This window comes from Sorex fumeus, unplaced genomic scaffold (assembly GCF_029834395.1).
Source record: "Sorex fumeus unplaced genomic scaffold, SorFum_2.1 ptg000063l, whole genome shotgun sequence".
Lineage (NCBI taxonomy): Eukaryota > Metazoa > Chordata > Mammalia > Eulipotyphla > Soricidae > Sorex > Sorex fumeus.
The window spans coordinates 58,100,934-58,128,500 of NW_026606120.1; the positions used below are offsets into that span (position 1 = coordinate 58,100,934).

At 39.1% G+C, this 27,567-nt stretch overlaps 1 protein-coding gene across 2 annotated transcripts in view; it reads right to left on the reverse strand.

Annotated features, from left to right (window-relative positions):
• Positions 1-27,567, reverse strand: part of USP32 (ubiquitin specific peptidase 32) — a 192,907-nt gene that overhangs the window by 19,631 nt on the left and 145,709 nt on the right. Inside the window, exons 16-27 of one of the 2 annotated variants that reach the window (XM_056126699.1) lie at positions 25,219-25,378; positions 20,814-20,968; positions 17,096-17,177; positions 15,629-15,703; positions 12,975-13,113; positions 12,645-12,750; positions 11,659-11,832; positions 9,513-9,687; positions 8,678-8,829; positions 6,621-6,732; positions 5,589-5,800; positions 1,747-1,931 (exon numbers count right to left, since the gene is read on the reverse strand). In XM_056126699.1, coding sequence (XP_055982674.1) covers positions 1,747-1,931; positions 5,589-5,800; positions 6,621-6,732; positions 8,678-8,829; positions 9,513-9,687; positions 11,659-11,832; positions 12,645-12,750; positions 12,975-13,113; positions 15,629-15,703; positions 17,096-17,177; positions 20,814-20,968; positions 25,219-25,378 — 1,727 coding nt within the window. The remainder of the gene's footprint in view (positions 1-1,746; positions 1,932-5,588; positions 5,801-6,620; positions 6,733-8,677; positions 8,830-9,512; positions 9,688-11,658; positions 11,833-12,644; positions 12,751-12,974; positions 13,114-15,628; positions 15,704-17,095; positions 17,178-20,813; positions 20,969-25,218; positions 25,379-27,567) is intronic. The other variant, XM_056126700.1, reaches the window with a different exon arrangement.

Here is a 27,567-nt window from a genome sequence, read left to right on the forward strand (position 1 = left end):
AATTACTCCTGGTGGTGCTCGGGGGACTATATGGGATGCTGGGAATCGAACCCGGGTCAGCTGCGTGCAAGGCAAAAGCCCTACCCATTGTGCTATCGCTTCAGCCCCAATACTGGTTTTTAGAGGAGTTGATTAACTGTGTTTAGAAGCTTTTTTTTGTTTGTTAATTTTGTTTTTGGGCCATACTTGACAGTGATCAGGGCCTACTCCTGGTTCTGTGCTTAGGATCATTCCTGGTCAGGCTCAGGGACCATTTGTGGCACCAGGGATCAAAGCCAGGTTGGCTGCATGCAAGGCAAGCACAATACCTACTATACTATTGTTCTGAAACTTTCCTTAACCAGAATCTCTAATGTGGTACATACTATAAAATTACCTCTTTTGTCTCCTATTTGATTCCTCTGCCCCTCTCGGAGAGCCCGGCAAGCTACCGAGAGTATCTCACCCGCGCCGCAAAGCCTAGCAAGCTACCCGCAATGTATTCAATATGCCAAACACAGTAACAACAAGTCTCAAAAAAATGAAGACGTTACGGGCCCGCTCGAGCAAATCGATGAACAATGGGAGGACAGTGACCGTGACAGTGTCTCCTATAATAATTCAAAGCTATGACAGATGTAACTATAGCTCTATAGTTACTCCTGGCTCTATGCTCTAGGATCATTCTTGTGATACTCAGGAGACCAGGTGGTGCTGGGGACTGAACCCAGGCCTCTCACACATTGTATAGCCCTTTGAATGATCTCTCCAGCCTCTCTGTACAGCTTAAAGTGCTGATAATAAATTGTTAGCCACTTAAACTTTTCTGGGGAAATCACATATTGAGGTGCTCAGGGGCTACTATAGTCAGTTTAGTTCTCATTCCTGGCAATGCACAGAGGATCACATGGCACTTGTGATTGAATACAAGCCCCTCACACAGAAATCACACTCATAGTCCTTTAAGCTATCATTCTAGCCACTAAAATTTATAATTCAACCCATATAAGTATACAATTCAGTTGCATTTTGTACATTTATGGTGTTGTGCAATTGTTATTACTGTCACTCCCCAGAACTTTGAGCCCATGAAGCAATTACTTCCCTTGTTGCCAAGTACCTAGTAATCTCCATTTTACTGTCTTCATGAATCTGCCTATTTGAGAGAACTCATAAACGTGGACTACAATTTCATAAAAATGGAATACACGTAATACATTATCTGTTCTTGTGTTTTATTTTTTGTCAGTAATATCTTTATGGTTCATTCGCCTTATAATATTCATAAATTATTCTTTTTGTGGTCAAATAATACTCCACAAAATAAGCACATTTAACTTATCTACTGATGAACTTTTGGGTTATTTGCACAGCTTATGACCCTCTATAAAATGTAAGGAAATCAAGGCCTTTTTTATTCCCCCCGCCCATTTTTAACCATAAATAGTTCAGTGCGTTATCTCTAAGATTACTGAGTCAGAGTGCTCCATAGAGAGCACACTTGCATGCGAGAGGTTCGGATGCCACATGGGCACCCCTAGGAATGATGGGGGTAGTCCCTGAGCACCATGGGGTGTAGCTCCAAAAAAGATAAGCACTGACTTTTTTTCCCCCCCATTTTGGGACTATGCCCAGTGGTGCCTCCTGCATGCAAAGTATGCACCCCAGTATAGAGGTGGAATGGGTCCTACAAATCATAGAGAATTCATAGAAATTCTTTCCTTTTAGTGAAATCACAAGTTTACTAGGCTGATCTATGCAACTCACCAATCCTGAGCATGATTACTAGCTTCTTGAGGTGGGAGTGGGCTGGCTAATCGAGATACTTGAATCCAAACTGCATCATATAGGTCTTTCTTCCGGGTATGCACAGTGCAAGGAACAATCAGTGGCATTCCAAAGAGGCTGGGGCGATTCTTCTGAGATGATAGGAAATACAATTCTGTCCTCATCTATAGGTACCAACAAAGGAAGAGCGAGCTGAGAACACAGGCGCCTGGTTCCTTGTTTTAGACTTCAAATATTGTTATAATAGGCATTGCTACCATTTTCAAATTAGTCACTCTATTCTCTTATTTATAGAATAAGTTCTGTTAGTAAGGAGAAAATATTTAAGCAGAATCATTGAAAAGCCGAGGCACTGCCAATTTCAGAGCTGCTGTCTTGTGTTTTCAAATTTATCATTTCAAAAAAGTTTCTCTGATAAACATTTCTCACCCACACACTGCAAAACAACCTAAAAACAGCACTACTATGTAAAAATTTACAACAGTTTCAACAGCTCTAGATTTTTTTAACAACCAAAACCCCTTTTAGGCTAGGGAGATAGCTTAAAAAACAACCCCTTCCTCCACTCCCACCCTCCAAAGCCCCACAATTCTTCATACTGCCAATAAGCAAAATTACCTCAAAATTCAGTTCTCACTATAGAAGTTAAAAATAGATGTGTTTTAGGTGGGTGTGTGGAATTCAAACTACAGATGCCATAAAAGTACTAAATCTAATTCTTCAGAGAAAAGCAGAGATAAATTACTAATATTTTTACATAATATTTTTGTTTTTGGGCCACATCCAATGTTGCTTAGGTTATACCTAGCTCTCCACTCAGGATTACTCTTGTCAGGCTTGGGAGACCATATGGGATGCTGGTTATACAGTTTATAAAAACTTTTTAAAATTTATTTATTATTATTATTTTTAAAAATTTATTTATTGAATCACCATGAGAAAAGTTACAAAGCTTTCAAGTTTAAGTCTTGGTCATACAATGATCAAACATCCTTCCCTTCACCAGTAATTATTTTTCACCACCAATAACCCCAATATACCCCCCTCCCACCCCTCCCGATGCCTGTGAGGCAGATGATTTCTACTTAACTCTCTCTCTACTTTGACTACATTCATTATTTCGACAAAAGAGGCACCATTATTGTTTGGAATTTCCCCCCAACAATCAGAACTGCTGAAAAGGCATTGTGAGATAATTTGTTTTCCATTGCTGGTTATGAAAACCATATGATGTCACACGGCCGCTATTGTGGCCACATGATTTTTGATATCTAATATTTTACTAATTAAGTCTGGAGGAATTTCTGCCAAGAGCTGGATAATTAGGAGACTGGTTTCTGTGCATCTGGTGCCATAGCTGTGCCAGAGAGCTGCTCATGGGGGGCAACTTGTGGCCTCTGTTGGGTGTGAAGGACGAGTCGGTTTTAACCCCCTTCCAATGAGGCTGCAATTGCCCCGTCACTGCCGCCTCATACGTGGCTTTCCAATAAGCTCTGAGGAGGCAGCCACCATGCTGCCAGTGGTTGGGGGGGGGGGGAAGAGGGGGGGCGGGAAAAAGGCAGAAGAGACAGATGCCCTTTCCTCCCTGGGGGTGGGGCATAGTGATGTAGTTTAATGCATAGTCCATTCACATTTCTGCTGCAAGCTGCTGGGCTCTGGATTAAGTCCGTGTGCCTCTGGAGCCATGGCCATGCGGGAGAGCCGCTAGTGGGGGGCAATTCGTGGCCTCGGTTGGGTGTGAAGGACAAGCTAGTTTCGCCCCCCTTCCCATGAGGCTGCATAAAAACTTTTTTTAAAAGGCTCAACCTGGGTCAGTCTTGTGAAAGGTCAACACCATACCCACTGTACTATCTTTTTTGGCTCACAGAAGAATAATTTTAAACCTGAGTTCAATTAAGGAGGGTGGAAAGATTTGACTACTATGTGTATGCTGGCATGTATACATATATTCCAATAACTTGGGGATAACAGAAAATTGATTCTATTATACTAACTTTTTTTTTGCACCTTTGAAGTTTGCAACTACAATGTAATTAACTTCCGATGGAACGAACTAAAATCACTCCTTCAACTCTACTCAGATAAATGTACTTATTTAATGTGCACAGACAAGTGTTTGTGTAGACTATTAATGGCTTTCATATGGATGAATATGTGATCCATGCTTACACATACAAACACATATGTAAAAATAAGAAATAGCTTTGTAGTAACTATATTGAATTTACCATATACAGTCAGTGTTCCTGTTTCACAGTAATGAGCTCCTTCTATTTAAGTTAAAGTTAATTTTGGGGCCAGAGATACTAAAGGGGTTAAGGTGCTTGCCTTGCATATGGCCCTCTCATAAGGGCACCATACTTACACTGTAGCACCAGTAAAAGGTAAAGGTAAAGGCCCTCCCGTTGATCACCGATTTGCTCGAGGGGGCCCAGTAACGTCTCCATTGGAGACTTTGTTGTTACTGTGTCTGGCATATCGAATACTCTCGGTAGCTTGCCCGGCTCTCCGAGAGGGGCGGAGGAATCGAACTCGGGTCGGCCATGTTGGCCGCGTGCAAGGCAAACGCCCTACCCGCTGTGCTATCGCTCCTTGCACGCGGCCAACATGGCTGACCCGAGCACCAGTAACACCAGGGATAATCCTTGAGCACAGCCAGGCGTGGCCCCAAAACAAAAAATATAAAAAAATAGGGTCTGGAGTGATAGTACAGCAGGTAGGACATTTGCTCCACATGTGGCAGATCCAGGTTTGATTCCTGTCATCTCATATGGTCCCTCAAGCCCACCAGGAGTTATCCCTGAGCACAGAGCTAAGAAAAGACTCTGAGCAACACTGGGTGTGGCCCCCAAACAGAAACAAAATATACCCCCCAAAACAAAAACCCTCAAAAGAAAAATGTATCCCATAATTCTATCTGCACATATAATCCTCCCTAGAATGTGGTTCACATAATGCTGTGCACATGGTGAGAAATTAATTGTATGTTAAGAGTAACCTCAGAGGTAGCACTGTAGCAAAGTCCTTTCATTGATCATTGATTTGCTCAAGTGGACCCAGTAACATTGTGAGACTTGTTACTGTGTTTGGCATTTTGAATATGTCATGGGTAGCTTGTCAGGCTTTGCCATGCAGGCAAGATACTCTCAGTAGCTTGCCGGGCTCTCCGAAAGGGGCGGAGAAATTGAACTCAGGTCGGCTGGGTTGGCCGCGTGCAAGGCAAACACCCTATCTGTTGTGCTATTGCTCCAGTCCAACCTCAGTGGTAGGGAAAAAAACACGTAACAACTACCATCACTACCACCACACAAAAAAACAACAAAAATGAATTATATAACCATGTATTCTTCTCAAAGACACTCTTATTTCTCTCCAACTTGTCAAATAATTCCTTCAAATGCAACCACTTTTACATGACAGAAAATGAACTGATGGACAAACAGTAGAAAAGAAAACAAAAACAACATACAGAATAGAAACTTTTTGGCCACACCCAGCAGTACTTATGAATCACTTTGGTTCTTTGCTGGGGCTTGGCTCTTGAAGGTACTTGGGGGATCATGTGATGTCAGGTATTGAACTCAGGTATCCTGCATGCACACATGCACTGGGCCTGTTAATTTATCTCTCCAACCCCTGGAACACATAAACTTAAAAAAAAGTACTTGCATGCACTGACGTCAGTCCATGCATTATGTCATGAACTGCAATAACTAAATTCTAGACCTGAATACAATGCGGATAGTGCAAAGGTAGAAAAAGGCTCTGCTTTACCAATGATGCTGAAAAGCGCAGCAATAACTTGTTTACATTAAACTAACCATTTTTCGGTGGACTGCAATGATGTAGCCTGTAAATGGGTTGTCTGGTAGAGATGGCATGTGACCATTCACCATTCCATTTGTGAAGTTTTTCTCAGTTCCACATGGCACAACAGTGTTTGGCATTCCATTGGGGATGAAGAGTGGCCGGGGCAGGTCCCCATTGGCAGTTAGGGTTAACATTCCATTTGTAGAAGGGGAAGAGGAGAAATCTACAAATTCAAAGGTTAAATTTGACACTGTAATATATTAATTATGTACCTTTATCTTAGCTCTCTTCTCAAATATTGTAAGTGACCAAAATCACTGACAGTGTAGTCTCTTTTAATACAGGACAGGGAGAAACAAGGGTTCAAATAATTCTAGGAAGGTAGCAAGATTTTAAAATTTCATAATTTCCAGTAAACCTTTATAATTCACATTCATGACTAAATGACAAAGAGGTAGTGCTAGAAAGCAGATTTTTGCACAAACTATTATCAGCACTATATAAGGGCACACAAATATATCTGCCACATTTTTCTTTCCCTCTCATCTAAAAACGCAGTTTAATATAGTAGCCTTTATCATACATATATATTCATTTTCATAAGGTTGAGGGAGGGAGAACCTCCTGAGTCATGCTCAGGGCCCCAGGGATTACTCCTGGTGATATTCAGTCAAATGAGCTAATGATTCAGTGCTAGGGCATACGGATGTGGTGTTACTTGGGCCCTGTGATGTCAGGATGACCTGGACCACCAGAGTAATGCTGGAAACTGCTATGTAATTTGATCCCTGACACAGTTTTAGCATCTAAGAAAATCTTAGACATCATTTGGTTCCAATTCCTCATTTTATAGATAAAATCTAAAATTAAAAAAACATTAAGTAACTAAATTAAATAGTTACTACTTGAACCTGGTACTGGAATTCTGATTTTGCAACACTTTTACCTAAAACTCTTGATTCTAATAAATAGCCTTAGCCCAGCAACCCTTGGACCAAAACTTAAAAGCTGAAATCCTGAGAAGGTGCTTGACTCTATCTTACCTGTTTGTACTGGACTGGAGGCTGAAATGGGAGATCCAGGAATAGGAATTTCAAATGCACACAGAAATCCACTCACTGAGAGACGGACTTTTTGGTTGTCCTGGGGGAAATTCTACAGAAAATAAGGCAAGATGAAAAAGATGTTTTAGATAAAAGCAAAATCATCTCTGTGACTTATTTGAAATCCAGTGTCTTAAAGGCTTTCATCAGTAAAACATGTAAGATGAGTGAATAAAGTTTCTCAAATAACTGATAAATGCAGGCTTGATAAGCTGAAAACTAATCTCATCAACAAAGACAAACTTCCACAGGAACAATCATATTGCATAAAACTGATTCTTATTTTTTTCTTTGCAGAGGGTAGGGGGATGGGGTACAACCATCTGTGCTCAGGGCTTTATTTTTGGTTCTGTACTCAGGGATCTGCACCTCTGTTGGGCATGGGGGACTAGTATGTGGGGTGCTGGGCACTGAACCCCAGTCTGCTATGTGCAAGGCAAATGCCCTACCATATACTTTTGCTCCCATCTTCCTATTTAAATTTTGCCCTTCATTTCAAGTATCTAAACCTTTCTCAGATACAGCTCACCTTTCTATGACAAATGAAAAAAATGTCAGTGATGTAATCAGAACCCCCACAGATGAATGGTATAAATATGATCTAATGGAGAAGTTCAATTTATGGTAAGTGATCTAGTATTAAATTGCTTATTTTTCCTGCTGCTATAGAGGAAGAAGTGATGTATGTCAATGTGTTTATACATTTATATATGTGTGTGTTTATATATATATTATATATACCTATGTATAGTCATACACATTAAATCTTTATAAAGAGGCCATGAATATGGCTCAGTAGAGCACACACTTTGCATGCAAGAGGATCTTTGTTTGATCCCCAATACCACAAAAAACAAAATATGAAATACTTTACCTCAGGGATTCTAGTGAAATACAGAAGATCTATCCAGAGCAGCAGCAGCAGCAGTCACTGTGGGAAGCCTATGCTTTAGTGATATAGCAAGATTACTCCAGAGGTAGCCTTGGCGTACATATTTTTTGTGTTGCTTTTGTTTTTTGGGGTCACATCCAGCAGTGTTCACAGGTGCTGGGGATCAAACTCAGGGCTCCCGCATGCAAAGAAAGCAATCCAACCCTATCAACCCTTCTTCTAAGCTTCTGCTACAGAAAACTTTTCCTCCTTTTTGGGCCATACCCAGTGGTGCTCAGGGCTTACTCCTAGCAAGCTTGGGGTACCATATGGGATACCAGGTCAGCCGCATGCAAGGCAAGTGCCCTACCTGTTGTACTATCGCTCTGGCCCCCAAACTTTTTTTTTTAAGTGAAGCAAGATTATTTTTATTGAAACTTATTTATTAAGACATGAGGGGAGAGAAAGAGAGAAGTACAGGAGTTGGGGCAGTAGTATAATGGGTAGGGTTTTTGCCCTATATGTGGTCAATCTGAGTTTGATCCCCGGCACCACATATGGGTCCCTGAGCCCACCACAAATGATCCCTGAGCACAGAGCCAGGAGTAAGCCCTGAGCACTGCAAGGTGTGACTTGAAACAAAAATTAAAAAGTTTTGTTTTGTGGGGGTCATGTCTCTCAGGGGCTATCCTGACTCAGAGCTTGGGGTTTGCTCTGATGGTGCTCAGGGGAACAAGTGTTGCTGTAGATCAAATCCTGGCTTCCTGCAATGTACGCATTCCTGTCTTTTGAGTTGTGTCTTCAGCCCTTCAATTTTTTTTTCCTGGTGTGCATGTAGTTTTTTGGTTTGTATGCTTTTGGGTCACACTTGGTGATGCTCAGGGATGATTCCTGGCGGGGCTCAGGGGATCGTCAGTGTTGCTGGGGACTGAACCAGGGTTGGCTGAATATAAGACAAGCACCATACCCACTGTACTATCTCCAGTCATGAGTTTTTGTGTGTTTTAATATTTCTTTTGATCATTTACTACTACTACTACTACTGCTAATAATAATAATGACAGAAAAATCAGTGATCTTTGAAGAACAGAATCAAGGATTTCCAAGAAAGAAGAATTAATATTACCTTTATGTTGGAACCATGTACTTCTGCAAGAAGAATTTGTTCTGATTTAAGTCCACAGAGATCACTCAGCTGTTTTTTTAAACCCGTGTACTTTTCATCCATATTCAGTCTCAGTCCATATCGTATAGGGGTAGTACCATCTAACTTAATAACTAATAGAAAAAAATCATTTGTAAGTAAAATGCAGGTTTCATGGAAAGCTTTACATTGTATAGTATACATATATGTGTGTGTATTTCAAAGTAGCAAACAGTTTTGATTTTTATTTCATATGCTACAACAGATGGTAATGAGGGATAGTACTGAGTGAAATCATTATATGTTTAGGTACATATCATGTAGAACTTGGAGAGGCTTTGTAACATTTTAAATAAGAGTTTTTGAAATGTTCAAAATTGACAGTTGAATTATTTGGCACAAAAATGTACCCATGTTCAAGTCTTGTTTAAGTCTTTCAAACTTTAAATTGTTCCTGAAATTAGAGTGCTAGATTATAACATGCTAATTACTAATCCTTATTATGAAGCCAATTATAAAAAAGTATACTTTAAATTTGAGCTGACTGAATAAAGTAGAGAAGTAAAGTAAGTAAGGTAAAGGCCCTCCCGTTGATCGTCGATTTGCTCGAGCGGGCCCAGTAACGTCTCCATTGGAGACGTTGTTACTGTGTTTGGCATATCGAATACTCTCGGTAGCTTGCCGGGCTCTCTGAGAGGGGTGGAGGAATTGAACTCCGGTCAGCCATGTTGGCCGCTTGTAAGGCGAACGCCCTACCACTGTGCTATCGCTCCAGCCCAAAATGGGGTCAAATAGGTTTCAGAACTTTGTGACTTACCTGTTATTTCTAAATGCATATAACTGTCCATTGGTAATGGCAAAGACAAAAAATTGAAAGGGTCAAATCGAACACTTATATGCCCACAAGTCTTGCATTTGACTTGAGACCTTAGCTGTCCATGGAATAAATCCACAACAATTGATCTATTCCTTCTCAGATGGTTGTCCCAAGCCTAGTGAGGAAAAAGATTACAGATTTTTACCTCAAAATTCAAAATAATTTCTACACAAATTGAAAAATGAATTAAATATTTTATTATATAAATATAAAATATTTATACTTTAATCATTAAGAATATAATTACCAATATTTATTTAAAATAAAAAAGGTTCTTGCTTACAAATTTACAATTCAAGATAAATAATTTAAAATTTGTTGCTTTGGGGGTATAGTACTGATAATAGGTCAACCCATACCTGCGTGGTGAGTGCATCAGCAGTCTGATGGTGCCTTCACATTTCCTGATACCCCAAAATTGCTGCTGTGCCTTTGGCTGGACCCCAACAACTTGGAGCCAAGTTTACCAAGAAATTGAATGGCCAAAAGTTAGGTATGTGGGAGCCACTCCCATTAACCACCTCCAGCTCAGCTATATAAGCTCATTCATTGGCCTTATTTCAGAGACCCACAAATCTTGAAAGAGATCAAAAGCCACAGTTAGGGCTGACAGTGCAGCATGCTGCGGGTGAGTGGGCATGCCCTATAGGGCATATGCCAATAGTTTATTTCTCTGAAAAAAGGATAAATGGGCCATGATTCAGAAACACACAAAAGAATCTCTGAACGGAGCAGCTCACGGCAGAGATGCCTCCGGACTTTAAGCCAGGCTGACTTTACAGGGTGCCTCAGATGGGGGTAGTCATTGTCTCTCCACCTGCCCCTTACAAAACCTGGCGGCTGCCAACTTCCAAAACCCAATGAGAAGTGCAGATACTGGGTTCAGTGATGGCAAACTCCAGGCCTCAAGGGATAGGGGATGGGCCAGTCCCTCTCATCCACCCCCCTCCATGGGACCCTGGAGGTCATGCCCACAAATTGCCCCCAGCTGCTACATAAGCTCTTTAACAGCCATGTTTCAGAGACACACAAAAGAATCTCCAAACTGAGCAGTTCACTGCAGAGATTTCTCCAGACCCTAATTATCTAGAATTTTAGAATTTCAGGCGCATCCGACATCTTATGTTATTCATAACAAGCAATACAAAAGCGAGTATGGGGGAAGATTATCTGCCATAAAGGCAGGGGAAGGGGTGGGGTGGGGGGATACTGGGGACTTTGGTGGTAGAGAATGTGCACTGGTGGAGGGTTGGGTGATCAATCATTGTATGACTGAAACTCAAACAGGAAAGCTTTGTAACTGTATCTCATGGTGATTAAAAAATAAAATTAACATACTGAATAAAAAAAAAAGTCATGTGGAGTTCATGCCCAATTCAGTCAGCTCAATCAATGGCTGAATAAACAGCAGTACTCCTACATTAAAAAAAATAAATAAAATTTGTTGCGTATTGACATGTAACAGAATCTGATTCTTTTTATTTGACCTATAAAATGTTATCGGTCAGAGGGAAAATCCTCTTCTTTTCTGTGTTTTTGGCACAGTAATAATAGTAAAACATTCTTTTTCCATTAAAAGTATATGAGAGGCCTCAGTGATAGTACAGCAGCTAGGGCACTTTCCTTCCATGCAGCTGACCCAGGTTCGATCCCTGGCACCCACATGGTTCCCCAAGTCTAGCCAGGAAATGACCCTTGAACACAGAGCCAGGAGTAAGTAAGCCCTGAGCACTGCTGGGTGTGGCTCCAAAAATGAAACAAAAATATAAAAAGCAAAAATGAAACAAAAAAATAAAAAGCAGATGAAACATTACTATGTCACGATATACATTAGCTTAAAAATTTTATATGCTTTTGGAATCATCCTGAACAACTGTTTCTTCATTTCATCCAAACGTTTACAATATGCAAAAGCAAGTTCTTTTCTAATTTTATTAAAGGTGCTTTGTTTAGGCATTTCTTCACACAAAGAAAAATATAAACATTCATTTTCATATCAAAATCTTAATTCTAGAGAAGCTTAGTTTGTATCTTGTTGCATAAAACATATCTAATTGCTTATATTAGAATCTCAAAATCAACAAACCTCTGCAGCTACTTCCCAGTCTGGTCGGCCATCACTGTCCTTCAGTTCCACATATGGCTTCTCATGGACTCGATTTAGATCTTCATGAAGACCATCCAAGAGAAAAGCCAGAAGTTCTTGGGAGTCCTGTTGCTGGAACCCGTTAAACCTGGGAGCATATTTTGCTATGGTCCACTATAAAAAAAATTAGAGGAATCAAACAAATATTTGTTAATTCATAAATTTGAAATATGCCTCATAATTAGATTAAAAGAATTATAAAGAGGTAAATTGTACATGTTATCTGTTTCAAATTGGCAAACCAATTCTGGATAATCATGAGGTTTTTCTAATGTTATATTCAAGTGATTAAAAAATTATTTTGGCCAAAACTATATTCTGGTTGACATTATAAGCAAGTAATTCTTTAGGTCCCAAGACATTATCTAAGCCCCAAACATAAAAATACATTATAAATAATATTAATTATATATTAGTATCCAGGGGTTAGAGAGATATTTCATTGGGCCAATAACATGATTTACATGCAAGAGGTCTGGGTTCTGCACCAGATGGTACCCCTCAGGAACAGAGCAAAGAGTAACCCTCAAGCACCTCTGGGAGTGGCTCAAAAACAAAAATTAAGATCCAGTGATTGTTATTTTTTTTGAACTATATTAAAAATATTAACTAAATCAATTTTATTTTTATTCCATAGAACAAATTATTTTGAAAAATGCATTAGTATCACTAGACTCAGAGGTCCACTGAGAAGTTCAAATCTTTCTAATTGAGAAGGAAGAAAAAAAAAAGGTTTACTAGACTAAGATAGTTGATAAATTAGTAAAATGAATAGTATCCAAATTTAACCTATACTTTTGATCTTTTCCTATCCATTACTTCCATAAGCTTAGTGAAAAATGCATTAAAAATTAGTTGAACTTAGGAGGAAAATAATTAAACAATTACTCAGGCTTCCTACTTCAACATTATTTTAAGCTGCTTACCCGAAGTTTCAACGGGGCGACATTCTTCTGAGTTCCACTCCATAGTTCCTGTACTAAATCCCCATAGCATTTTGCCATATGCCCCTTCATACCAATGGGATTAGTCCTAGAAGTTTGAGAGAAAGAGCTGTTTCCAAGGAGTCTTTAAAAAAGTAACGTTCATGAGGGCACATAAATGACTATCACTGATTTTCTCCATCAGGATTTCTTTTAAAAATATTCAAAGTAAGATAAAGATTTTTCTCATAAGAGTGAAAACAGGAAACGTAGGTGATACTGGGTTTGTATCACTGTCATAAGAAGTTAGGAGGACAATAACTGCGGGATTACCTGTTGAGCTCATAGAGATGTCTCCCTGAGATGAAATACTGTGTCAGTGGCTGTGTGTTACTAACACACTGGATACTTGAGTTCATGAAGCATGTGTTTCCAAGGTTACTTAGACCTGTGGCTCCCTTTTCTGTGGGAACTGGAAAAAAATAATATAAAAACATGTTGGAGTCCCTGCTGACTAAGTGCCTGAGCCATTTGGACTGGTTAATCTGTGAGAACACTTCAGGGAACCTAGAGGCGACAGCCTAGGAAAGCTAGTCCAGACAATGGCAAAGCAATGACACCAGGGGACCTAATGTTTCCCGGAGAACAGTACAGATTAATAATAGGTTAATAATTTACCATTGGCTGGGCTTGAGGATACAGGTTACCATTGCTGTATGAGACTTTTGATAAGGAGAGTAAGCTTTGTTCCTGTTTATAGAATTTAGAAACCCTGAAGCTGCATGTGGCCACACAGCCACTAATCTCTCCTTTCGCCTCTGTCTTACCACACACCCTCACCCGTCACATACTACATTCATTCTGCCTCTATATAATCATTGCTCTCCCTGAATAAACTTGTCTACTGACCATCAGTCAGTAGTCTGCCTCTACTGACCATCAGACATAGACCGCATCAGAATTGGCTCTGTGCACCAGGTTTGGTGCTGCTGGACAGGATAAAATGATGCCCAAACAGGGTCTTTAACGCTCAGGTTTACAAGTTGTAAGTTTAGTTGCAAAAAATTCAATGATATTTTACTCTGTTTCAATCAGCTATATGGAAGTAATATTTCCTTATCTAGTTTTGCAATGAGAAAATAGAGAAGACTTTTCATAGTGTGTCACTGGCAATTGTGATATTCTCTGTTCATTTGTAATCTAGAAGCAGTATGACTTCCTTTAATAGGGACAGTAGTTTTTGAGAATCTAAGCAAGTCTCTCCTAGCTTAAGGTCTTATAAATTATTTAATGTGAACGACCCCCACCACCATCTAAGCTCATCTACTGGCCTTGCTCCAGAGACTCATAAAAAAATAATGAAAGAGAACAACTAACTGCAAAAATTTCTCAGACACCCATTCCTGGTTGAGACACTGGGGGCAATCTTAGAGAGGGGCGGGCCAGCACCTGCCTAAACAAAGCCCTGATAGTCACTCACTCTCACACTCCAAAGTAACCACCAAGTCCCTGCCAGGGCTTCATCACCATAGGGCTGAGCCTCACAGAGAAATTAACCTGCCGAAAACTCAGATACACACTCAGGTACACCTTTTGACTGAAATCTCTAGTTCTTAGAGTTGGAATGAGCTACCTCCCCACACCTCCCTGTACTTCTGGAAGCCCCAGCAATCATGCCCACACTCCAAAACTGCCACCCAGTTAAAAATTCTGACTTTTTGGTGTGTGTAGCTGCATATGCAGCCACATGACATCTACAAACTGTACAATACTGACAATGCAGCAGTGGCACACCAGATTATATGGTTTATAATGCAGAAGCCAACCAATCTCCACTAACAAAAACATTAACACAGACGGCTTAACTTGTAACAATATCTTAGTAATCCCTTATCCAAGGACTTAATGTCTCCATGTGAGATACGACAATTTTCACTAATTTTCCTGTAAGGAAATATTTTTTGATCATTCTGTTAGCAATTTGCTGATAATAAGCAATATAAAATAAATGATTGTGGGCCTGTTATGGGGGCAGGCTTGAGGGGTGGTTGGGAAAATTGGGAGACAATGGAGGAGGGAAGGTGATAGTGGTAGTGGGATTGGTGTTGGAATACTGAATGCCTGTAACAAATCATCATAAACAACTTTGTAAACCACAAGTGTTTAAATAAAGTGTTGGGGAAAAATTTACATAGTAGGCCTTAGCTATTTCATGTAAACTCCAAAATGTATTAGCACAGTATTTTTTTTTCTTTTTTTATTAGTGAAAAACCATGAGGTACAGTTATAGGCTTACAAATTTTGTGCTTGGGTTTCAGTTATACAATGATCAAGTGCCCATCCCTCCACCAGTGCCCGTCATCCATCCCCACGGGTAGCTCAGTATTTTTTAAAAGTGTTTTTAATGACATGTAAGACATGATTATTACCATAATGAGATCCAGTACAAAATAAAATTTAATGCAATAAATTTTAGAATCCAGAGTTGAAAACTTATATAAATGAGAATAGGCTTTTTATTATATTAAATGGTTTTAATTTTCTTATTTTCATAGGTTAAAATCATATAGCAATCGCAAACTGGCTTTTACTGATTATTCTATTTGACACTTCTGTAATTTTTGCTGGAGTAAACAATATCAAGTAAATTTGTTATATGCCTAAGGGGGCAGGTGGGCTTGGGAGGGAAACTGCGGACATTGGTGGAGGGAAGGTCACACTGGTGGTGTTGTAACACCATACTCCTAAAATAACTATATTCTGACCAAAATTATAAATCATGGTGTTTTTAATTAAAATAATTAAAAAAAATTTAATGCAAGGTTAGAAAGCTTTCAGTGTATCAACATAAAATTCTATTTAGGAAAAGAGAGGGCCTAATCATTTTTGAATTAGAAAGTCAAATGTTATTACTACTTCAACAGTTTAGAGAAGAAAAAAACTTTTTGAAGATGATCAGCCTTTAAAAAAATACACTTAAGACTTACCCTTGTGTCTATCAATTTTACTACTGTTTGCTATAAAGGACATTTCCTCAGGCCAACTCATATCTTTGTTTCGAACTGGAGAGATAGAGATAGAAAGAGGTTAACTTCTATCCATTCAAATCACACCACTCACCTACTTCTGTTTTGAAAAGACTTTTTATTCATAAATCAGAAACTGAAACAAAAACTCAAGGTAGTTTTACTAACCATTTCAATTCTTTATATTGCAGATTTTATAGGCACTTGGTTAGAATTAAACCATTTCCCAAAGACCTTCTTAAAGTAAAATTATGCTTAAACATCTACAGAAGTAATTCAAGCTCTAAAACTTTAAATAATAGAACTATCACAACTGTTGGAAAGCAATTCACTTTAATGGAACCTAGTAAGGTTTCCATAAATCCTAATATGAAAATATACTTTAAGTTTTCAAAGACATATGCATGCTTATGTTTAAATTTACCTGTGAATATACAAGTATGCTCTATTGGTGACAGGTCAGTTTTGATAAATAATGAAAGACTGACCTAACATGTAAGAAAGTTAGTTTCCTTGCTCAAACTTAAAAAAAAAGTACTTGGTGGGGCTGGAGCAATAGCACAGCGAGCGGGTAGGGAGTTTGCCTTGCACATGGCCAACCTGGGTTGGATTCCCAGCATCCCATATGGTCCCCTGAGCACCGCCAGGGGTGATTCCTGAGTGCAGAGCCAGGAGTAATCTCTGTGCATCACTGGGTGTGACCCAAAAAGCAAAACAAAACAAAACAAAACAAAACAAACAAAAAAAAGCACTTGAAACTTTACAGGAAATTTTAGGCAGACAAGATAATTGCTTTCAGGACATAAGACCCCTATCTACCAGCTTGCTGATTTGTTGTCAAAAAAACTTAGCCTGACTCATTAAAAAAAAAAAAAACAACTTTACATGTATAGTAGAAATTCACTTTTCTACCTATCATTACTACACACGAGTCAATTAATGTAGTCTTATTCAATTTTTTCCCTGTTTTTATTTTTAATTTTTTTTATGTTTGAAACATAATTTTATTTTATTTTTAACTGAATCACTGTGAGATATTTACTCAGTTTTTAAAAATAATCTAATGTGGTGTTTCTCAATTGGGGTTATATAACTCCCTGTGGGAGCCCAGGATATTCCATAGGGCATACAGGTGAAAAATCTTATAAATGGGGGGTGGGGGGGGAACATGGCACAGAGGATCAACTGGTAGGAGATGGAGGCCACAGGAAGTAAACGGGTCAGAAGGAGGACATGTCTGGAAAAAGGTTGGCAAATACCGTTCTAAAGTATGTAGGATTAGATAAGGGTTCAGTGAGTTTTCTTTATTGTAAATGACAACATGATTAAATACTAGTTGGAAAAATTATAAAATGGATTATTGGTGAAAACTAAATCTTTACATTCTTCCCTTAATAATCTACTCAGACGCATGATTCCATCTCATACCTTCAATTACCAAGTGCTGCTCATCCTGTATTTTCAAATATTCCAATCTATGATCCTCATCATCCAGAAGAGTAAGGTAATTCTGTTTCAAGGAAAAAATGTTTTTATTACTACATTTGAAACAAATATGGAAATAAAAATGACTAGAAATGTTTTTGTAGTTATGTAACTCGATGACAGATATCGTAAATAGAAAGGCTGTTCAGAAATACCTATAGTTTAGATGGTCAAATGGGGTGGGGGGAATAACTGATACTTCATACACATACTTTATGGCTCTAAAACAAAGTGATAGAAAAAAAGTTATCATGTATCAAATCAATATTGAGATTTAAAATTTCTGAAGAGTAATTCAGTAATGATCAAGATGTAACTGGATAACTTACTAGGAACTGAATATGGTTTAAACCAATTGTCACGTAAAATTATATATTTTCATTTATGTTCACTAAAATTAATTTCATTCTCATAACAATGTTTCATTTGGTAGATATTTTTTCCCCTCACTTAATCCAAGAAAACAGAGTGGACTGACCCTGGTTATATAACACGTGGTGGCAATAAGATTTAATCCCTGGAAGTTGGGCAGGGTGCTCTTAACTACTATCCTATACTGCCTCTCAATGGTGAACAAAAAAAGTAGGAACTAAGGAACAGATAACTAGTTTAAATTACTTACAGTCCAATTTCAGAGTATAATCTGTGTTGTGAATATTAGTATACATAGGTCATAAACTGAATCACTTCTGAAGAGTTTGGGCATTTTCATGATATACTTTCATACTGCTTAAGTTTTTCTTCTGTTTGCTTTAGTTTTAATTTTTTCACTTCACCCAGCAATGTTGGGAGTGGGGGTAGAGGCTTGCTCTGGGGTCGCTGCCAGTGGTGCTGGGGGATCAAGTAGTGATACAACATGAACCTAGGCTGCTTTCCATGTGTTCAGCCCTTTCAGCTATCCCATGGGCCCTGAATTATTATTGTTATTTTTGTTCTGTTTTGGACCATACCCAGTGGTACTTAGTTTGGGGTGGGGCTGAGGTTCACTCCCAGCAGTGCTCTACAGGACACTGTGGTGCTAGAAATTAAATCTATGCTTTATATTTCTGCATATGCAAAGCATGTGCACTAGCACTTTGAATCATCTCCCTGGACCCCTGATTTTTTTTTGAACAGGGACACCCATATCAGCACTGAGGGGCCAAGTGCCACACATGCGTACATTTAGTCAGGTGGTGCAGTCTGATGGTTAAGTGATGGAAGGGGTGGGGGAAGGCCAGACCCTGCAGTGCTGGGGGTACCCAGGGGAGCCATACTGTGCTGGGGGCCAAAGGTGGGGCCTCAAACATGCCGGGCATATGCTCTGACCACTTGGCCTACGTGGCTTCATTTAGCTTGGCTCATGTATTTACTTGTTTGATTTTTAGGTCATATCTGGGCTAGAGCAATAGTACAGCAGGTAAGGCGTTTGCCTTGAACGTGGCCGACCCGGGTTCAATTCCTCTGTCACTCTTGGAGAGTCTGGTAAGCTACTGAGAGTATCCCGCCTGCATGGCAAGCACCCCGTGGTGTATTCGATATGCCCAAAACCGTAACAACAAGTCTCACAATGGAGATGTTACTGGTGCCCGCTTGGGCAAATCGATAAACAATGGGAGAACAGTGCGACAGTGTATCTGGCAGTGCTTATGGGGCGACACCTGGCGTGATATTTGGGTTGTTTCAGACTAGACTAGGTGCTGGTGAGGGAACCTGGGCTTCCAAACTCAAAGCATGTGTTTCAGTTCTCTGAGTGATCTTCCTGGCCCTGGCTTGAATTCTTAAGCATGTGCATAGGGGTAAGGGATATGAGTCCGATCCCTGGAGCCAAAATAAAACAAAAACAAAACCCCCAAACAAAATCTCAATATATAAATAAAGTTACTTTAAATAAAGTCTACATTTTTTTTTTCTTTTTTGGTGGGGAGAGCTTGAACCTACATCCCCGGCTCTGAAACAAGTCTAGAGGCAGAGGAATAGCTCAATGGGTTGGAGTGCTTACTCTGCATTCGGAGGCCCCAGTATCTCAGGGTGCTTCCCCTCTCCCAAGCAGCACCAGGAGTGACTGACCTCCAAGCACTGAACTGGGAATAGTGTTGAGCACTGGCTGGTATGGCCCAAAATTCCCCCTAAACTATCCCCCACGTCTTGCAAAATAAATCAATAAACTCTAGTACTGTAGCACTGTCCTCCTGATGTTCATCGATTTGCTCGAGCGGGCACAGTAACGTCTCCATTGTGGGATTTGTTGTTACTGTGTTTGGCATACCGAATACGTCACAGGTAGCTTGCCAGGCTTTGCCATGCGGGCAAGATACTCTCGGTAGCTTGTCGGGCTCTCCGAGAGGGGGGGAGGAATCAAACTCGGGTCGGCTGCATGCAAGGTCGGCTGCCCTACCACTGTGCTATCGCCCCAGCCCATCATCACTTAACGAAATACAAATTAAAATAAAAACTTAGCACTATACACATGGCAGACTGGCATTAACCAGTGACATCACCAAATGCTGGTGAGGCAGAAGACAGTGGCCCACTCAATGTATGTTGGTGGTGAGACTAGAGTGATATAGCACAGTGGGAAGGGCGTTTGCCTTGCACGTGGTTGACCCAGGTTCGATTCCCAGTATCCCATAGGTCTCCCGAGCACCATCAGGAGTAATTCCTAAGTGCAGAGCCAGGAGTAACCTCTGTACATTGCTGAGTGTGACCCAAAAAGAAAAAAAAAAAACCTCTAATCTAAAAATCTTTTACTTGAAGATAAAAGATATCTGTTGCATGTAGGAGGCCCTGGGTTCTATCCTCAGTCCTGCTCCCCTTTCCCCTCCCAAATTTGATGCTACCTGGTAACAATGATCTTTATAAGGTGACATCATTCATAATGCTCAATTGCTATTATGGATTTCAGGTGACAAATATCTGTAAGTGTGCACATACAAATTTAAAAGTTGAAATTCTGGGACTAGGAGAGAGCACAGCAGTTAGAGTGCATGTGTACCTAACCTGAATTTGATCCAGAGCACCACATGGGTCTCTGAACATCACTGGGTAGAGTGGAGGGCCCTGCACACTACAGGAAGGCCCAGGTAATCTCAGCGCTGCAAGCTCTGATCAGCACCGCATCTCTGAGTCTCTGCCTTGAATCTCTGGCCTTGTTACTGAGCATCACTGGGCACAGACTGGGAAAATTCCCTCCCAACCAACCCCCAAGGAAAAGTTTTTAGAGCCAGGGAGAGAGCTCAAAGGTTTAGAGTACATATCTTATCAGGTTTTATTATCCCTGGCACTCCCTGGTATGCCAGGTACTAAAAGGAGTACCTTCTGAGCACCACTGGGAATGGACTCCAAACAAGAACAATCAAAAAAAAAAAAAAGCTGATATTTTCACATCTTAGATTTTGCTTTTGGTCTTAATTATAATATGCATGTACACTGTGTAATTACAGATAAAAATCCTATGCTCATGAAATATGCATTTAAAACAATCAGAACATTTTTTTTGGGGGGATTGGTGTCATACCTGGTGGTGTCCGGGAGCTACTCCCTTATCCAATGCTCAGGAAGTCATGTGATACTGAGCTGAGGATGGAACAGACCAAGGACTACTGCATGCAGTGCACTCCAGCCTTTTGAATCATCTCCCCAGTCTTATCAGGACTTGTCAGGACTCAGAGATGCTTCTTACCTCACTATTGTATAGCCACAGACGCATATCTTCCTCTTTAATGCGCAGCCTCTGGGACAGATATTCATGAATTTCCTTGATGGTTTGCATTCGACTAAAACAGCCTGTATAGGCTAACACCCGCTTTAATGGTGCATTTGGAGAAGGCACATTTCCTAAGGTCGTAGTAATAACAGTAAGAAAAAAGGGGGAAAAAAGCACCACTCTTAGCAAGAGACCATACTATTTTAGAAACTAATTATGAGAAATAAAAATTACAGATTTAATAAACTTATAAAGAAACTAAAAATAAAGATAAAAAATAAAGCATAAAAATGGTAGCCATTTTACATTGTTTAGTGTAGAATTTATTGATTCAGGAAACAAAATTCTGAATAAAATGACTTGGAAACTGAAAATTAAAAGAGAAGGATAAAGGTGTAGATAAGAAACCCAATCGTCTTCGAATAAGTCCAAAGCCTTAAAATTTTTATTTTTATTTTATTATCAAAAAAAAATTGGGGAGGGCCATATCCAGCTGTGTTCAGGGCTTACTTCTGGCTCTGCACTTAGGAATCACTCCTGGTGGGCATAGGGGAACATATGTGGTGCTGGGGACCGAACTGGGATTGGCCAAGGTAAGGACCTTACTTGCTTTGCTGTAATTCTGAACACCACCAGAGTCTTAATTTTGAAAGGAAGAGGAAAAAAGATCATAAATACCAAAACAAAATACCAGTGTCAGTATTTGGATCTCATGAAGAGTGTCAATAATCACTATTTACATTAGTATCTTGGCCACCCCCAGTAGGCTCACACCAAATACCCAAATCAAAACTCAGTGTAAGAATGGGGAAGATAAAATGAGCCTGGATTTGAATTTCGCAGATAAATGAATTTGCCTGATCCACTTCCTTAAAATAAACTGTTTTTGTAGTACTAATTTCTTAGTTACTATATGACTTCAAGAATCTGACATAATTATAATTACACACAAAAAATTTACTTAAAATTCTGTGTAGGCAGACTTGTCATGGCCAAACAGAGCTTTATTATTATTATTATTATCATTATTATTTGGTTTTTGGCCACACCTAGTAGTGCTCAGGGGCTACTTTTGGCTAACTGTTAGGGGTTTGCTTCCAGGCAGTGTTGAGAGAACAATGTGGTGTGGGAGACCAAATCTGGGTCTCTGCCCTACACAGTGTATGCACTAGCCACTGGAGCTATCTCCCTGGCCTCCAAACAGGGGCCTAGAGACAGCACAGTATGGCCCAGTTAGAATCCCCATATAGTTCCCTGAAACCTGTTGAGTGCAGAGCCAGGAGTAAGCCCTAGCACAGTCAGGCAGAGCCCAAAAGTTAATAAAATAAAAATAATGAAGTCAAGAAGCTTCCCATGATAGAAAAATTTACCCTACTGAAAGGTAGCAAGGCTTATCAGACCAAAAAGAAGACAGAAGACATGAAGTATTTAAGGCTGAAATAAAAAACAAACAAAACATACCTGTTACTTCAAAAGGATGGAAAAGTGAGAAAGTAAGTTTAACCATATACTTTCAAAAGGTAGGAGATTAAATAAGAGAATATGGAAATAATGACAGGTCTAATAGAATCTGCTTGGTTCACTATTCAATCAAACATCACATAAAAGTTGTAGCTGAAAATGGCCATCTCTGGTGAAGGAATGTGGTTAACTGGGAGAGTGTAGGTTGGGTTTGATCCCAGATACTGCTCCCTCAAGAAAGGGCCAATTCCACCTATGGTAATTTAGTTTATTGAGCCATCTAATACTAAAATATATTTAACAATATCTATGTACATGAATACATTCTAGGTAGTATTCTACCCTTTCACTGGTAACTTCACTTTTTCCTTTCATTAAATATGTTTGGCATTTTTTTTTAAAGGTTTTGGGTCACAACCAGTAATGCTCCGTGGTTACACTGGCTCTGCACACTCAGGAATTACTCCTGGTAGTACTTGGGGAACTGTATGGGATGCCAGGGACTGAACTCAGGTTGGGCGCTTGAAATCTCTCCAAGGCCCTCCCTTCCAATAAATTTATTTTTAAGTGAGACTTTATCTATTAAACAAAGCAAGGAAAAATATTAGCACTGTCTGGTTTTTAGAACTTCCAAAAGAAATGCACTTATTTAAGATAGACTGAAAATCATCTAAGAAAGTTACTTTTATAATTTTATCTATTAAAAGGGCTAGGATCATCCTGTGGCAATAACCATTATAACTGTGGCAATTTGTTTATCTGTCATTTTAAAAGGAATAAAAAGTCCAGGAAATAACTCTAATAAACCAAGCAATGAGAAAGATGTACAGTACACTATTATGACAAAACAAAACCCCACCACGATCAATTTTTTAACAAACAGCAAAGCAAATTTTTTACTAACAGCAAGCCAGGATAATTCCTAAAAGAAAACAAATGAGCAAATTTATCTAATTAAACATCAGAGGATTAGTTATAAGATTACAGCAAGAAAGCATATTTTTATAAACTTCAAATGATTAATGGTTGATTTCAGAACTAATTAGTAAAGAATAAAATTTCAAATTAAGACAAATTTGGAACACAACTACCTAGTTCTAGGATTCAGAAATATTTGCAAGTATAGTTTCCAAGTCAATTTCTATTGTCTTAAGCCACATAAAATTTTTATTTGAATTCTATAGTTTTTATAGCAAAGCTCATATAGCAGGCAGCCACTTATTATATATAATTTTGAGTTTTTGAATAGCACTGACAAATCTAGTGAAATTTACAGAAGCAGCAAAAATCTAGGATCAGCACAAGAGTTAGAAAGAATACTTACTAAAAGTGCAACAACACATCTTGCCTCGCATGTTATCTTTCAAAGAAAATTGAAAAAGATATGTACTATGGGTGTGTGAAAGCAAGGCTAATACTTATTTAAAGGCAAATTAATCAAGACAGTCTTAAAGAGATTATATCTTCCCCAAAGACAAAGTTTGGTTAGGCAGAAGCCACTAATTTGCTAATTCTTACCAAACAGTCGTGTGTAAGTATTTCCTTATACTATCTAACTATCTAACTATCACTTTTAAGGAAGATATAAAATTACCTCTATTCAATTTTGAAGAAATGATACTTACTGGGTTGGTCTGAGGTCATGGGTAGTACATGCACACTAAATTCTAATTCAATTTCTAACATTTGCGAGGCAAAAAGCACAGTGCAAGTCCTGCCCATCAATAAAATTTAATCACATTGAGGAAAAAAAGAAAACCCTTTTGCACGTAATAGTTTAAAAATGGGGACTTTTATGTCACTTTGATAGGCTTGATGCTTTGCAAAGCACATCTTTCTTTCTTTCCTTCCTTCCTTCCTTCCTTCCTTCCTTCCTTCCTTCCTTCCTTCCTTCCTTCCTTCCTTTCTTTTTGGGTCACACTTGGCAATGCACAGGGGTTACTCCTGGCTCTGAAATCAGGAATTACTCCTGGCTCAGGGGACCATATGGAATGCTGGGAATCGAACCCGGGTCAGCCACGTGCAAGGCAAACGCCCTACCTGCTGAGCTATCGCTCCAGCCCCAGCACATTTACTTTAAATGATTAAAAAAAAAAAATCTTTTTCTCTGCACTACCTGCCTCTCTAAAGGCTCCTTGGACTTAGCATGAAAAATATATCATATTTTGCAATGACCCCTGCCCTCAAACAAACAAAACAGATGATATTGATAAATACATTATTTCTTAGAAATCTGAATATAGATTTGAATATGAATTCAAATTTAATATGAATTCAGACAAATCATCAACTAGCAGAGTATAACTTAGATTAAGTAAATTATTTATTTATTTTTATTTTGGGGCCATATCTGGCGATGCTCAGGGGCTACTCCTAGCTCTGCATTCAGAAATTACTCCAGGCAGTGCTTGAGAGCTATATGAGATGCCAGAGATTGAACTTGGGTCAGTCGCATGCAAGGCAGGCATCCTACCCGCTGTACTATTGCTCCGGCCCTAATTTATTATTTAAAAAAAGTTTGTTTTAAAAAAATAAAGAATATAACATTTCATTATCTTTTTATTTTTGCCCTTTTGGTTTGTTTTTGGGCTTACTCCTGACTCTGTGCTCAGGGATCCCTTTCAGCAGGACAATATGGGGTGCTGGGGATTGAGCCTAGGTGAGTCACATGCAAGGCAAGCACTCTGTCTGCTTTTACTATCTCTCCAGTCCATAATATTTTTATATGTATAAATTTGCTGCTTAAATTTTCTTCTAACCCATCTAGTCTTGCGCATGACCATAGATCTAAGCCCCCACAGTGATTCTGTATAAGACCAGATGGGAGTATGCATTAATACAGTGGCTTTTGAGTGACTTGGCATTTATGTATTATTTTTTTACAAAAATGCATGGTATTCTTGCTGCATTCTTAAGTTACCTCTTGGTAAATGCTGAGGAAACATTCTCAGGCTCATCATACCCATATTCACCCAGATGTTAGACTGTTGTGTCCGAGTGGCAGGCTGCTGTCTTAGGAAGAGAAGATATCGAGGAAATAATTCCAGCTCTGGGATCTCTGTCTTGCTATTCTTGATAACCTGTTTTTTTTTTTTTAAAGATATAAAGTGATACTGTAACAAAACCTGGCAACTTCTGAGATAAATCTTTACACTAAAATGTTGAGAAAGCTTTATACCTAAATCAAACCTTTAGGATTTATTTTTTCTTTTTCTTCTGGGAGAGCAGGAGGATGATTAGGACTTACTCTTGGTTCTGTGCTCAGGGATCATATAGAGATTGGTGGCATGCAAGGCAATCACCTTAATCTCTGTACTATCTCTCTAAACACTGGGACTCTTTCATAAAACAATTCAATATATTGTAACACGTTATTACAGAGGTTCCCAAACTAATTTGGCTGATTGCACCTTTTCTAGAAAAAAAAAATAAAAACAAAATACTAATCATTTATGCAAAAACCCAAAGTGGCCATCTTTCCCTGTTGCCCTGGAGTCTACTAACAGTCCCCTGGATTTGTACAGCACAGGGCATGGTTGGGAACAAGTTGGGAAGTGCTGCTACAGGAAAGTACATGAAAGGTTTCATCTGGGAGTCTTTTCAACTCCTGTTTAAATGGCAAACAGTAAACCAGACTTTCCTTGCCATCTTCTTCCTCTGAGATTACTGAGAGAAAAAAACTGTTTGACCTCTTCTAGACCTTTTCTGACAGTTGCAAAGTCAACTGTTATTCAGTTTTATATGATTTTTTCCCCCAGAAAGATGAATAGTTCAACTACTGTAGTTGACAGATGTCAGGCTACATAAAAACATCTCCGGCAGAGGCTTGCTCTTCAAACTTATGTACTCTCTTGAATAAGTATTCCTTTCCTTCTCGCCCCCTCACATTTTTCCAAGTAAGTTTTGGTCAGTAAAAATTATCTTGAATTTTTGTAGCAAGCCTTTCAAGATAATTAATTTCAGGAACAAATCATAAGTTAATAAATTTGATTTCTGGGGGAGTTGGGGGAAAAGACTTGGCAGTGCTCAGGGGTTATCTCTGGCTCTACTTCCAGGAATCATTGTACCTGGCAGGCTCAGGGAAGCACATGGGGATCAAAGCCAGGCTGGCCATGTAAAAGACAAACAAGTGCTCCACTTGCTACAACCACTCTGGACCCCACCAATAAATTGCTTTAAACAACTACAAGGGCAAATTGACCTTCAAATGATAAATGATGGATAACGTTTATATATGTGTACATGCATGCATATATGCATTTAGTATATATAAACACAATATATTTATTAAAAATAATAGCAGATTGAAATTAGCCAAGGTATTTGTACTATTGATAATAGCACCTAAAGTAATCTCATTTATTCAATTGTTGGGTTTTTTTGTGGGGATAGGTGGCTCACGCCTGGTAGTGTTTGGAGGTCTCTCCTGACATGGTTGGGGAACGATGCACCTGGATTGAACACAGGTCTCCACATACAAAGTGTACAATTCAGCCCTGTTAGCTATCTCCTTGGACCCTATTCATTTTTCAAAGTAAATTATTTTATTGAGGAAATATCGGGGGTGAGGGAGAAGAGTCCCCCAAAGTAAGAAAATAGTGCATTTCTGAGTTGAAATGTTGAAATAACTTTTAAAAAAATAGATCATAAATCACCAGATATAAAAATGATTCAATTCATAAAGCCAATTCATAAAGCCACCTGCCTATATCAATAAATATATAAGAATAAATTGTTAGGAAAGTTTTATACCAAAATAGTTATATACACATATATTTATATTGTTCTATCTAGCTAGGAGTTTTCATGCCAAATACAGTAGGAACCTTTGGAGTCAACAAAAACAAACTTTAATTCCTGATCCCAAGTTAAACTGATCTCTCCCTCTCCCTCCCTCCCTTCTTTCTCTTTCTCCCCCCCAATTCCTCCCTCCCTCCCTCCCTCCCTCCTTCCCTCTCTCTCTATCTCTCTTGTTTTTTTTTTTGAGGGACACACCCAGCACTGATCAGCACTCCTAGCTTTTTTCACTTAGGGATCACTTTTTCACTGATAGTGGGCTTGGGGAAAAAATACTTTTTCCCTCTCTCGTAGGTTCCTCCTGGCTGTATACTCAGAAATTACTACTGGTGGGCTTAGAGTACCATATAGGGCGCTGGGGATTGAACACGGGATGGCCGCATGCAAAGGAAATGCCCTACCTGCTCTATCACTCCGGCCCTCAACAAATATGATGTATTATAATTAATATTTTGATTATACAAACTTCAAG